The following is a 14,315-nucleotide window of genomic DNA, read 5'->3' as shown; positions in this document are numbered from 1 at the left end:
ATTCGTCCTGGCATTTGAGAAGTCAAATTGTTTTTTGTTGTCATCTTTCTTTTTGCTAGCACTAGATATCTTTTTGGCTGGCGCACTGAAGATTTCAAGTTGGCTGCGACGTTTTTCTGCCCTTAATGGTTGGACGAATTGATCCATTGTTGTCTGTTTTGTTTTGAGATTTTCCATCTCAATGTCATGTTGCTTTTCGTTGTTTATATCCTCGGTGATGAGAGTTGTCACGGGTGCTGAATCTTGTTGTTGAGATTCAGGTTGTTTTTCCGAAAGTTTTTGGTTACTTTCCTCGTTGTTGAGATTTGTTGTTGTTTCTACCATTTTGCCGAACAAGTCAAAACACGTCTGAACAAGTTGAACTGAGATTCGAAACTTTAATCTCTGTTGTTGTTATCTGGAGCTTTTGAGAATTTTGAATTAATTGCGGAGCGAATCAAAAACACGTCTGTTCCCTTTGACGGACCGATGTTCTTTCCTTACTTCATGCTCAGATGCCTTTTCAATGAGCCCCAAAAATAATATTTTCTCTCCATTCACATAGACCGTCAGTCTTTCTATTTGCCTTTTTTTTCCTCTTTTCTGTTACTTCCTTCTTCATCAAATACAGTTCGTTCTTTTTGATTCTGTTACAACAACAACAGTTAAAAAAAGAGCGAGAAATGACTGAATGTGATAGCATCCATATTGTTTATAATTTCTTTATATACGTTGTAAATGCTTTTAGCATGTTAGATAAAAGGAAGACAATTTTCACATTCTGTATATTTTGCTGTCACTTCCTCTTCATGGTCATCCAAGTGTCAAAATGAGAACAGATAATTGGATTTCGTCAGCGCTATAAACGAATATTCCATGTTGGTGTCTGGTGGTGAATTTTATAAAAATAATCTTTTGTGGGGGGACGTGGATGTAATGATATCGTCATCAAAGTAAGCGCATTTTAGATTTGATTGGGTTATAAATAGATTTGTTGGATTGTGTAAAGCTGGATCTTTACTGGATGACCGGAAATCATAAGATCCAAAGAGTCAATTGAATCCAGGTCTGAGGATGGATTTCATGGCCTCGAGGGTCGATTTTCAGGTATTTCTAAGTCATTTGTCTTCAGTCTGTATAACAGTTAGACGTCCTCGAGCTTAACATGGTCACTAGAATAGTAATGACAGCGTAATTCCTGTTTTTGGCAGCGGTAAATGAAATTCATCATTTTGAGAATCGAACCTTAATCAAATTGATGATCGCTAGGTACCAAAGTACGCAATCTTCATGCTGCCTAGCCAAAAACAGATCAAAAGCCTATTCTTAGATTGAACTTACATCTGACTTCTTAAATTTACCAAGCAACCAGCCCTTAAGCTCAATATTTGGACAAACAACATCATTTAAATCGTTATTCCTAGAATCACAATTATCAGTGTCTGATTGTAGGCGGCAAAAAAATCGTCAATGAATTTGTTCCGTTGTCTAGCGATATTTTTTTATCAAAGAATTTCCATTTTTGTAAAAAATTATTTTATTCAAAAAACCAGACAAATTAAGTACACAGCATAATGATGCGGTGTTGCCAAGCATCAAAATTCTTACCTTTTACGTCATTTAAATGCTTCAACACGTCAGTCAAAGTGAATATCAAAGAACCAATTCATCCATAAATATTTTTGCTACCCCAGAATATCCAAACAAAAGGAATAAAAGGCAAGCATGACATTAGATGTTGTCCAAATTACTTAATTCCTAATAAATCCACAATGACATTGAAAAGCTCCATTAATTTGCCATAATGTCCAAAACCGAAAGCAGGAGAAGAAAAAAAAATTGTCTCTTCCCTGCTTCCACGTTTATTGTTATTGTTTTGTTGGCATTTGTGCTCCCCGTTGTGAACAGAAAATGATACAAACAATTATCATTTCCTTGCATCATAAAAATTTAATTGAATTTCACCGTTGTTTGCACAGTTTTATTAAGTAATGGACTTATTCATTGTCTTCTGGGCGACATAATTTCCTAATGGGAACTCGCTTTATTCAGCTACAATCTCATTTTCGTTTATTATTATTGATTGATGAAGTGGCAGTGATGCTGAAAGGACACCTGATGAGATGATTTCAAATCATTATGATGGACTTTTTTACAGCATGAGATCTTGTTAGAGAAGTCTGCAATTAGTTTTTAAACTATAGTTCAAGCAGTTTAATCTGATTACGAACTTTTGCAGGAAGAAACAATAGAAAATCTTTTAAGGAGATTGTGAGATTATTGCTGTAAAATTTTGCTGTAAATTTGCTGTCGAAAAGCCACAATATTCTGGTATGGTTTTTACCCGATTAGCACACGTCTGTCTGCTCTGTCAACTCGGATGAAGTCAGTGGATGACATGCAAAATACGTTAAAATGATAGGAGTCCAAAAATGGAGACCAAACTCTATTGAAGACGACTTCACTGTTTTGGGGACTTTTTGAGTCCGGAATCGCAAATTCCTGCAAACTCATATATCCACAGCAGTGTTGTTTATAAAACTCATTCCATTTTCGGCACACAGTTTGTACAATCCTGATCTACATCGACAACATTTCACTATAAGTCTCGGGATTTAATGAGAACAAATAAGTGGTATAGAATCCAGATAACTCTGTTATTATACTTAATTCACTTGACCTATATTCAAATGCCATATGTATGCTTTATACAATTATGTTTATCCAGGTGGAATAGGAAAAAAATAACATGGATTTGACTAAATTATATTGGAAGCAAATTGAAAGGCAAGAGAGTGGGAGATCGAGTTCCAGAAAGCCTTTGCTGGCGATACCCACGCTTCATGCTTCTTCAGACACTTGTGTTTCTTTAGATCTCAATTGCAAAGTGATGATAGAGTAGGTTTGGAAGTTATGTGACTCTTATAGAGGAAGGGTTACTATTTCATTACAGGATGCTCATTTTGGAACAAAATATTATGGAAGACGGAAGAAGCCTTAAAAATGCTTACATGCTACGTAATTTCCGAACATTCCCTATGGTTATCGTCATAAGTGTTCTTTTTGAGTTCCGAATCGACCCTGAATGAACTCCATTTTCTACCTTGTGTGCTGGTACTCAGGTATAAACAGCATACCTAATTCCGATTTCCTATTGCTTCATTCATCATCCAATCCCAATTCATTACTGCAAAACGTTTGAATAATTTTCCATTAAAATAAAACAGAATCAATTACTAAAAGTTAGGGTTATCATTAGCTTAAACCCACGGTTGTCTTCCGAACGGTAATCCTTAGATATCTTTTTCTTCCTACTCCATGTCAAACAGATTTTCATTTCCATTCACTCAGAGTAATTTGTAAGGCAAAAAAAGGAAGTACAAGAGAAAATCTTCATCATTTAAAAAACAAAATGCGAAACTGATGTTTATTCTTCTTATTCCTAGCAATCAACTTAATGTTTTGATGCTGTAATATAGTCATTATTGTTCACACAACCCAACGCGAGAAGAGAGAAAGAGCAGCAAAAAAAGTAGACAGAAAAATGAAGAAGAATTAAGGAAACATTAGCAAAAGTTAATAAACAAACGAAATGAAGATTAACGTAAGCAAAAATGTATAGGCGGATGGAGGAATTAAATGGCGGAAAAGATCAAATTTTTGTAAAGGATGTGTTGTTAATTTTAATAGCTGAATCTATGTAAATGCTTGGTGATTTTCACTTTTTCTGATGTTACTCGACTTTTTGTTACAAAAGTTAAAGGAATATAAAGTACAGACTTCATAGTAAACTCTCCTTTAAGTCTTTAAATCGACTCAAGTATACAATATCCAAGTTGACCTTGGAGTCACTCAATTCCACGTGGATTTATCTCGAAATTTCCTCTATTATGAATTCCAAGAATCATTTAAGATAATAAGCTTAAAATCTCGGAATTTTTTAAATAATTAATACCAACATTTCATAATTTAGAGTTTTGTAAACTTCCTGAACTTTCTAATTCCCTGCCGCTGTCTAATAAGTTGCTAATGAGTTGAAAATTAAAACATGTAAAGTTCAATTATATTTCATTAAAATGTTTGTTTAGTTTTAAATATAAAAGCTTTCTTATGAGCTTATAAGACAGTTTTGCAGTGTAAATTTTATAGAGATTAATTTCCCAAGCAACATACTGTGGTAAAATTAATGCCATTAAGGGCAAGACTGTGTTAATAGGCTTACATGTAATTTCAAATTTAATCATATAATCAGATATTAAGTGTTTTTGAATGATGACTTAAAAGTCGTTGGTTTGAGTCCTTCCATTCTCAAATTGGAGCTTTGTGGGAATGGGATTCCTGTAATACATAGGCTATCAACGGTGCATTATTGAGAGTGCAGTGGTAAGCTGGATGCAGAAAATGTATATTTATATATGGCACTTTGCCAGCAAAGATCTTTTAGAAAGAAACTGTCGATAAAGGCAGTTTTGGCATTTGATATTGGTAATTGACACACGAAGACCAGTAATAAAGCCAACTTTAGGGGTCCTTGAGGGAGGTCATGGATCACAATTGTTCAGTAACACCAGCGAAATAAGTGAGTAATGTGCCATATAGCTCAGCAACCCCCAATAGCTCAATCATAGGAGCGTTTGATTGCAAATCGTAAGACGTGGTTCGAGTCCCAATCTGCATTCGTTATTTGGAATTACAATTTTCTGTTAATCAACATGCTTTAAGAACAGATTCAGAAATGACTGGATTCGAACCAACGACCTTCGAACAATTCACACCAAATTTGAGTCAAGCATCTTCTCGAAAACTCCTTAAAGCTACCTAAAATATCACTTTAAGGACTAGCAATTGAGAAATTAAGCTCAAACACAGAACAAACAACCTTGTGTCATGTGTAAAAAAATCCTTCTTTCCTACAGCAGCTGTTTAAATTATAAATTCAAATTTAATATCGGAAACTCACAAGACTACCTAAGAGAGCAGCAACAGCAGTAAACTTAAAAAGATCCTTCCAAGAAAAAAGGTGAAATTGTGAGTAGGTATGTCAGTAATAATTCTTCAATTAATTTTTTATTTACTTTAATCGTAACATTGAGGCTTGGTTTAAGTCTCGAGTGAGAGAAAAGATGTGGAAATATCCAAACAAAATTTTATTGGAACTTTGGTCCACAAAGTATTGCTCAATTAAAAATCTTCACCAAAATACAAACAGCAAAAACAAGGGATGACAAAACGACACCATTGGCACTGTCTGGAGTTGTTGAAGGTTCTGTTGAAGGACTTGTGGACGGTGCAGTCGTTGTAGTAGCAGTAAAATTAATGAACCATTCATTAAGTCCATCAGAATGATTTTCTTGCCACTCTAAATTTGACTTAATGGAATTTTTCAATGCTGCTGCATTTACGTCTGTAATATAGCCTTCAGCAAGTGCTTCGACAAGCATATCATTAATTTTTTCTGAATAATCAGCAGTATTAATGTGACTGCCAAGAGTTGTCCTGAACGATGATATTTGATGGACATTTCTTTCAAGATATTCAAATGCAACTTTAAATCCAATTGTGGAACTAATCAGCATGTTATTTATTATGGTTGTACGCTCAGTAGTTGTGATATCGTTCTTGCTATCCTCAACCATTAAAGCTGTAATACGCAATAAATTTTCATCTAAAGAACATCCTATGCTGCTTACTATTCTACTGCGAAGAGGAAGTTGAAGGTTTCCTGCAATCTCATTTAAATAGTAACCATAAATTGTCGAATTTGCATTTCTAAATCCAGAACAGAAATCAGGAACTGGATTTTCCTGTACATCTTCTTTGTATAAAGCTAATTTTTGCAATTCATGGTCTAAGCAAGCTTCATCCAGTGCATAACAATTTAAAGTTTTGACTTGATTTCTCAGGCTTCGAATGTTTGCTGATTCATTTTCAATTGGAGCTAATCCAATTACATCCAGCTGCTTCTTTGTTATAGATCTTACAAAATTGAGGTATTCAGGATATAATTCAGTTCCGAAAAGAGTTACATTTACTGAACTTATAGATGATCTTGCATCTGTCCACAAGAGATATTCACTTTCATTGGCCAAATAACTCAGAACATCCAAAACATCCGTGGCCATCAATTCTTTCAAGACTGAATATCCAAGCATCAATTCAGTCTGCAACACACGTCTATTTACCAAATGGAATTGGTTGTGATTTTCGAGAAGTCCTTTGGCTATAGATTTCCATAAATCTGAGCTGTATGTGACTCTATAATATCCAGTCTGCTGAACATTAAATACAATCCAGTCATCGTCACTCATTCCAAATGATTGCTGTGGAATTTCAACCGTTTTATTCAACATCCAAGCACTTGCAGTTTTCTTCTCAAAATTTGGCTGTGCTTTAGTTGCAAATGACAATGGAATTGAGTAAACTTCATCATTTCCATCTGGGTATCGTCGCTGTGTGAGAACCAAGACACCATTCTGATTTCTCGAAACACTTACAAGTGGATATCCAGCTTGGTAAACCCAACTCGACATAATACGAGCAATGTCTACATTGTTTTCCGGGAAATCCTCATTCAAAGCATCTTGAAGTGAGGCAAATAAATCCTGTGGAGTTGCTACCTTGAGTGACATTTTATTCAAATATTTTGTCAATCCCTTGGTGAATGTGGCATCAGAAAGTGCTTCTCGGAACATGTTTAGCACGACTCCAGACTTTGTGTACGAAATGGAATTAAATCTACCATCAATGGCATCTGGAGTTTCAACATAGTGGTGCATTGGGACTGCTCCTGTTCGTGATAACACATCGTAGCCGAAGGAATAATTGATTTCGCCAGTTCGGAATGATTCCATCCATCCATCATTGGGGTAAAGGAGGTGAGGTATGAGATATTCGTAGAGTGTTGCAAATCCTTCATTTAGCCATAGGTCTGACCACCTAAAAAATTATAGAAAAGGATGGATTTAGTGATAGTTTTAGTATAATCCCGATCTGCACACATATAAGGTTGTCTACACGGCAGTCAAATGGACTTTGAATTTAACAAGCAGCGTCCCATTGGCAGTAGAATTCAAACTGCGTCTATGTGACTGTAATTGTCAATTGAATTACATAGTCCACTTCACTGCCGAGTGGATCCCGAGCAGCACAATTCGACGACAGTCATGGTGTCGTCAGGACAACTTCATCGTGCCGGTGCCTTAACGAACACGTTGTGCTGCTCGCTGACAACACTTAAGAGTGTGCCGATCGGGAATTTCTCATTAAATTTTCAAACACGCTCCCCGAAATGTCTTTCCAAATCACATATTTCCATAGAAATTCAGCATATCTAACAAAATTGCTTTCCCAACCTTTAAAATATGCCCAAATAAACAAATTTCTCGGCAATAAATTCATCATCATAAAATAAATTATGCTTTGCATGAACATTCCAAATTGAGTGGGGGAGTTCAAGTCGAAATCAAAAAGAGAAAATTCTAAGAAAGCCTACAGGAAGCCATAAGACATGGAGCTATTTGCCATCGACTTATATTTTCAATTTACGATTGTTTTTCTTTCTTCCTACGAGGAAGCTTTCACATTTTGCAACTGTTTTCATATAAAATATGTATCTTGGTACATAGTAACACCTTTTGATACATTGAACCTTTATCAAACATAACACGTGATAGCTACTCATATTTTTCATGTGAAATAAAGTCCCAATTCAACTGATCTACAATCAAAATAAACAGAAATAGAAGTAAAAGTTATCAATACCAATGAGGAGCTACGAGATTTCCAAAGAACATATGTGCATCTTCATGTGCCACTGTTGCTATAATATCTTTCTTAGCTGCTGCGCTTGTTGTTGAGTTGGCTAGCAAATATCGCTCTGCGTATGTAACAAATCCCCAATTCTCCATAGCACCAGCTGCAAATTGTGTTATAGCAGCATGATCGAGTTTCGGTAATGTGTAATTAACACCAAAATGATTTACGAATTTCTTTATGATTGGATCTGCAATGCTCAAGGCAAAATCAGCATCGCCATTTGCAATTGATGTTGGCTTGGCAAAAATTCTCTGTGGTATAACGGAATCATTATTGCTGACAAAATCAAATGGTGATACGAGAAATGCAAGTAAGTATGTCTGCACCGGAGGTGTTACATCGAACTTTGATATCACATAATCAGTTTCTTCAACTGGAATTGTGTCGATAAGTGGCATGTTTGAGTATGCACTATAACTTTTATCATGCTGTATTTGTAAAGCCATTGGTGCTCGAATAGCGGGCTCATCATAACATGGGAATGCGTGTCGTGCATCCGTTGATTCAAATTGTGTTACACCATAGTAAACAGTTTCACCATTCATTGTGTAAGATGCACGATAAAATCCAGCATTATTAGTTTGTAATGTTCCATTGTACGTTATATCAAGTCGAATTGTATCGTTTGGCTGCAATGTATGTGGCAGTTCAATTTTTAAAAACTCGTAGACCATCACATAGTCAAAATTAAGTTCATCAGCAAGAACTTCGTCCGTTGAAATATTCAGCAGTGAAACTTTTGATATTGTTATGTGTCTATACTGTAAAGTTATAGTATTTGTCTGCTCTACAGCACGAATATCTATTTTAACACGTCCATCGAAGTCAAAATTGGATTTATCAACATCTGTCTTCAAATAAATATCGTATCTTATTGGCAATGTGTCATTTGGTAGACGATATGTTGTCGACTCATCATTCTTAATGCTCTTTTTTCTGTAATGTCCTGAATTGATCTTCCAATTCTTCTCTTCAGCACGTGATTTGTTTTCTGACAGACTGTCATCTGACTTTAATGGATTCTGAAGTGTTGAGTTGATTAAGAATGTTAAAATTAATAAAGCTTTAATTTTAGCCATTCTTATACGTTTAAGCTATACACGATGACTGAAGTGAGTTGTGGATATTTATTTAATTAATCTTGGAAGTACTTCAATAGTTATCTTATCAATATTTTGAACGGCATATTAAAGTTGGGGGATTAGGAAAGCCGTAGTGTGTCTACGAAGCTGAACAAATTTCAAGTGCTTATGTACTGTTAAACGTAATGTTCTGCTGACAAACGAGTTCTGTACCAGGATATGTATTTGAAAGGATAGATTAAAAATCTATTCAAACGATCATACCTGAAGGGTTGCACCAGCAATAATCAGGTTAATAATTAACAATTTGCATATCAAATCCCAAGATATACACAGAAAGCAACAAAAGCTTATCAAAATGAATACAACTCAATTCACAGCATTTCAGGATAATCAGGGGAAGTTCGGGCGGGTTATCGCTGTGCTTCCTAATTGTATCATTTTTAAGTATATTCCTTCTAATTATAGAGATTCCGGATTACCTTCGATTAGGACTCGAACCCACGCACTCCTAATTTCATCCAGGTAACATGCAAAGTGCTCTTACCTCCTGAGCTACCAGGGATTATTGAGAAGCGTGTCACAAAGCACATTTAAACTGTATTCTCTATCCATTACTCATTAAACAGCTTTTATGGCTGTATTGAACCACAATATAAATCAAACAATATTATCTCATGTGTGTTGTGATTAACTCATTAAAAAATTGTAAAAAATTATCCCAGACATTTTACACTAATCACAGTAAGTGGAACTAATAACAACTTCATGTATTAGTCATTCGCATAGTAATAAATCTAAAGTAGTAATATAATTTGTGGTCAATGATTTATTACACATGTCAATTTACAGATAAACGATTAGTATCATAAGCAATAGATTACAATTGGCATTGAAGCTCTAATCTATACAGTACAGCAGATTAATTTCATACACTTGAGATTGAATTGTAATCAAATTTATGATGATGAATGGGTATTTTCCGTCTGAGGCTTCATTTTATCAGTCAATTGCAGACACATTGATTACATGAATTTTCAAAATGTATGGAACATGAAAATTAAAGCATTAACCCCTATACCTTAATACTCGATAGTACTAAGCAAATTTCCAGATTTTAATTTGATTTAAGTGAAAATGCATAAAATATTCACAAAATCATCAGACAGTGTCCTCAAAAACCGGAACATGCTATATTAAATTTAGGAAACCAGGAGCATCTAAAATCACATCAGACGGTTATGTGTTCTTATGCAGGGATGATGATCTGATGGTTTTGATTATTATTAGTTGATTTTAAATGCCTAGGACATCCAGCGTCAAGTCTTAGCTGATTTTGTTTTATCCTGAGCATTATCATACATGTCTGTTTTGGTCATGTATTGTCCTGGCATCAACAGCTATGGCCAGTTATTGCGTCATAATTTGACTTGTTTGTTATTTGTAATATCTGGGCATCCAGTCTAACCAGCTATAGCTGGTTTTGTTGATTTAAATACCTAGGACATCATGGTCAACAACTAAGGCTTGTTTTGGTCATTATTTGTTGATTTGAGGGCATAGGAACCCTAGAATTCATAACTATAGCACATATAACATCCAGAATGACTTACAAGAAAGAAACCTATGTCATAACATCATGCATCCACCAACCACCCAACCCTGTCTAAAGTGCACATTTATAAAGCACGATACAGGATAGCGTTATGTATCATATTATGAAAACGTAACGATGGTTTCATTAATTTGCAGCAACACTTTCACCCCTTTCCGTGTATCTCTCAGCACATCATGTCATCTGATAAATGAGAAGTAAAAAAATATTATTGCATGCAGGCAAAAATGAAGGAAAAAGTATAAAAAAAAATGGGAACATGCATTGTATAGTTTATGTTAACGATGATGTGATACCACAACAAGGAACAAAAAAATAATTAAATCTTTCAGGACTGTGATAATGAAGATATGTGGGAAATTGAATGTGATATGTTATTAAAATAGCATGACTAGATATGAATGGATGAGTAGTGAAAAATTTTTGTAATTAAATTCCCCTGTTTTTTTGAGCTTTATCATCACTGACATATTTTGATGAACTTGAAATATTTTTGTAACATGATGTGATCTACATTGTAGGTATGTTAGGGGAATTTGCTTAATTAAATGGATTTTTAGTGAATTTGTACTTTTTCTGGGAAATGATGCTATTGTTTGATATGTGATGAACTACAGTATGTGAATAGTGGGTTAGTAACTGAAATCCAACATATTTGTGTCAGGTAAAGCTCACTCTGTAACAATGTATAGTTTATGATCGGAATTTATGTGAATTCGCCCGGAAGACACATGTACGTATGTTTGAGTATGGCTATGCTTTCCAGAAGAACGATCAAACAACTTATTAGATACACTTGATTTGGTGTTGAAAAATGAAAGGCAGAGATTGAGGAGCTATCTAAGAGTCCCCAAGTATCACAATTGACCAAGAAGCAGAAAAGTAAGTTACAAAGTCAACCAAACAAATTGTTCCAGGCACGCTTACGTCATTTTAGCGTTTTGACACTTACAAAGCGACGCTGCGTTGTCATGACGACCATGTTGTGCTGCTCGGGATGCACATCAACTGAAAATGACACCATGACACACTAACTTACTATTGAATAAACCCCAAAAATTAGAGAATATCCCATTAGTCAATTTAATGTCATTAAAACTTCATGATGCTCAAAAGTTCACATTCTCAATAAATTTACTCAAATAACTAGGAATAAGGCCATCCATACCATCCCTAACATTCTATTTTTATAATGTTCACAAACACTCTCACAACCTACTCATTAATAATATGGAGAATTATTTATTTTGCATGCATAAATTCTTCCCTCCTATTCTTAAGTCTATTAATTATGTAAACAATTAAGGCAATTTTCCTGTTATAACGACTCTCTCTCCATCTACTACTCTTTTATCATTTGAAAAACTTTTTCAGCATTCTATTTTTTTTCTCTGTGTTTATTCTTTTGCGCCAACTTTTATAGTAGTCGAGATGAAAAGTTTTCCATTGAATTGAATTTAATGTGAGAATGCGAATTATTTTGTATGCTTTTTAAGCAGTGTTGGTGTCTTGGACTATCAATCAAGGCATGTATAGTATAGGTGATATCTGACTGAGCAATGAGGATGTGGCTTCTCATACAGAAGCTTAGTCGGGAGCTGGTCTAGATATCTGTCTAGAGCAATGAAAAAGCACACACTGGTAGCTTCTGTTGAACACTTTTTGAATTACGAGAACAAATTTAAGTCAAACGTCATGTCTCGTCGGCACCTAGACGGCGTATATCGACCTACGATCCATAATGTTGGAAAATGTTATTCATCTCATTGTGTTGCTAGGCTGACTAACTTCAATTCCCATAATTTCATCACTGCTATTCAACATTCTCACTTACTCGTGTACACATTCACAATACAATTTGAAGAAATGAAAGCAATTTCCTTTCTTTTCTATGTGCCATACTCAAACTGATGATAATTTTCAGATAAGGACTTTCATCCTACTAGTTATTACATATCTTCACCAATTTTGTTTTTTTTTTTATTCCATCTCTCCTCCTTCTACTTACTATACTATTATTATTTTTTACTATTACTGTTATTGTTGGACTCAAGTTGATTTTAAGTTAAAGTGTTTGCTCTTGTTATTTTCAAGTACCTCAATACGATCGAATGACGTCTATGATGATTGTAATATACACAACAATATCCACACACATATACCTACATTGTTGCTTCTAAGTATATTCATACGATGATGTTTATACTGTTGATTCACAAATAATATAAGTAGGGTAATGTTTATCTTCTCAATTAATTCGTTAATGGAGATAAGGAGTCGTTCTATTTACGTATTTGTATTTGTACTTCTTCCTCTCACTTACCAAAAATATATAATGTAGAAGGGTATTATTTTTCAATTCATATATATTTGCACATGAATGTACGAAAGTATCACAAGTGAGAGGAAAGGAATCTTATTAAGATTTTTTTTTCAATCCTTGCCATGCAAGCTAGAAATAAAAAGAGGAAGAAAGATGAAACTTTATCCCTAATTCATTCATTTATCAGAACGGATGGAAAAGTTTCGTGATATTTGGTCTTAATGGAAAATTGAAGCGTCTTTTAGGTGCTTTTATTGATTGTGGATGATGATGATGATGCTTTTTACATTTTCGCATGTAAATGATTTTATTAGTGCTGTGTAAGTTTTTTATTTGATTAACATAAAAGGTCTAAAAAGAGAAAAATATTGTTTAGGGTCATTCAGTGCTGTCTTTATTGATGTTTTGGATAGAAACAGAAATTGTATTAAAATTCAAGTGAGAATTGTGTCATTTGCATAGCAATTGAAATTTTCTACTATCCAAGTTGTTTCAACGTTCATTTGAGATTTGAATAATATTTATTTTACATAGTTGAAAACCCCTTTTTCATACAAAAGTTCAATCTGTTTTTGAACTTCGAAGAATAAACAACACAAATCAATTTGGAAGTCGTTTTAATTTAACTACAATTAAACTATTACAAAGTGGCACAAAGTAGGAACTAAGCAACTAATAAAGTCATTAAACTACAACTATCTATTTTCATCTATTTAAAAGTCCAGCAATAAAAGCATTAAAGTAAATTAAGATATTAACAAAACCACAATCTCATTGGATATTACCAAGAGGCAAATAAAGCAAAATATCATCGATAAATCATTTGACATGAAGCATGGACACATATATGTAAACGCCCAGGAAACTTGTCAACATTAAGAGTTACACTAGCAAACTGTGTTGCTGAAAATTAATCCCAAAGGATTTTTAAGAATTCTTGAACTGGATGTTTGCAGGACGATTCTAATGTACGGAATCAACAACATTACAGATGTCCTGACGGAGATGTATCTACAGTGCTTAAACTTTAAAATTCACTTCCAAAATACCTTGAATTGTCAACTTTAATTTCCAAGACTTAAATTCTATGTTTAAACATATCAGAAACAGTATTCAGTCTCATGACTACAAATAATGACACAAGCACATTTTATCTAGGTACTTGCATGACTAAACACCTCTCTATAGTCATATCCTTAACAGATTATTTACAAAAGATTCATTTCAGCTTGACTGAACTCAAAATCAGACAGTCAACAAATCAGACATCATTGAAGCATTCAGTATGGCTGAGAAATAAAAGTGCTACGGGATATCGAGACCTGATTGGAGTAAAACTATAAGCATAAACATAATAAGTACAAACAATATCCTCCATTCAATCTTTCATTAAAGTTTCCTTACTGTTCAAGTATTCATGACTAAGTAAATTGCTTGGTATAAGCAATCTTAGCAATAGCTTCATCCATTTAAATCTTGAAAGTCGAGATGGGGAAAATTA

At 34.2% G+C, this 14,315-nt stretch overlaps 1 protein-coding gene across 1 annotated transcript; it reads right to left on the bottom strand.

The window, feature by feature from the left end:
• Positions 1-5,005: 5,005 nt before the first annotated feature.
• Positions 5,006-9,054, bottom strand: LOC139094807 (aminopeptidase N-like). The gene is made up of 2 exons (XM_070645985.1): positions 7,741-9,054; positions 5,006-6,915 (listed from the first exon to the last, which is right to left on the bottom strand). Exons 1-2 carry the CDS (start codon positions 8,871-8,873, stop codon positions 5,157-5,159), a joined length of 2,892 nt encoding a protein of 963 aa, XP_070502086.1. The 5' UTR covers positions 8,874-9,054; the 3' UTR covers positions 5,006-5,156.
• Positions 9,055-14,315: the final 5,261 nt, after the last annotated feature.

Source organism: Chironomus tepperi, unplaced genomic scaffold, assembly GCF_022539635.2.
Source record: "Chironomus tepperi strain 1889 unplaced genomic scaffold, CSIRO-AGI_Ctep_v1 contig_358, whole genome shotgun sequence".
NCBI lineage: Eukaryota > Metazoa > Arthropoda > Insecta > Diptera > Chironomidae > Chironomus > Chironomus tepperi.
The sequence above is the reverse complement of the archived record's forward strand: the minus strand, read 5'-3'. Positions and strand labels throughout refer to the sequence as shown.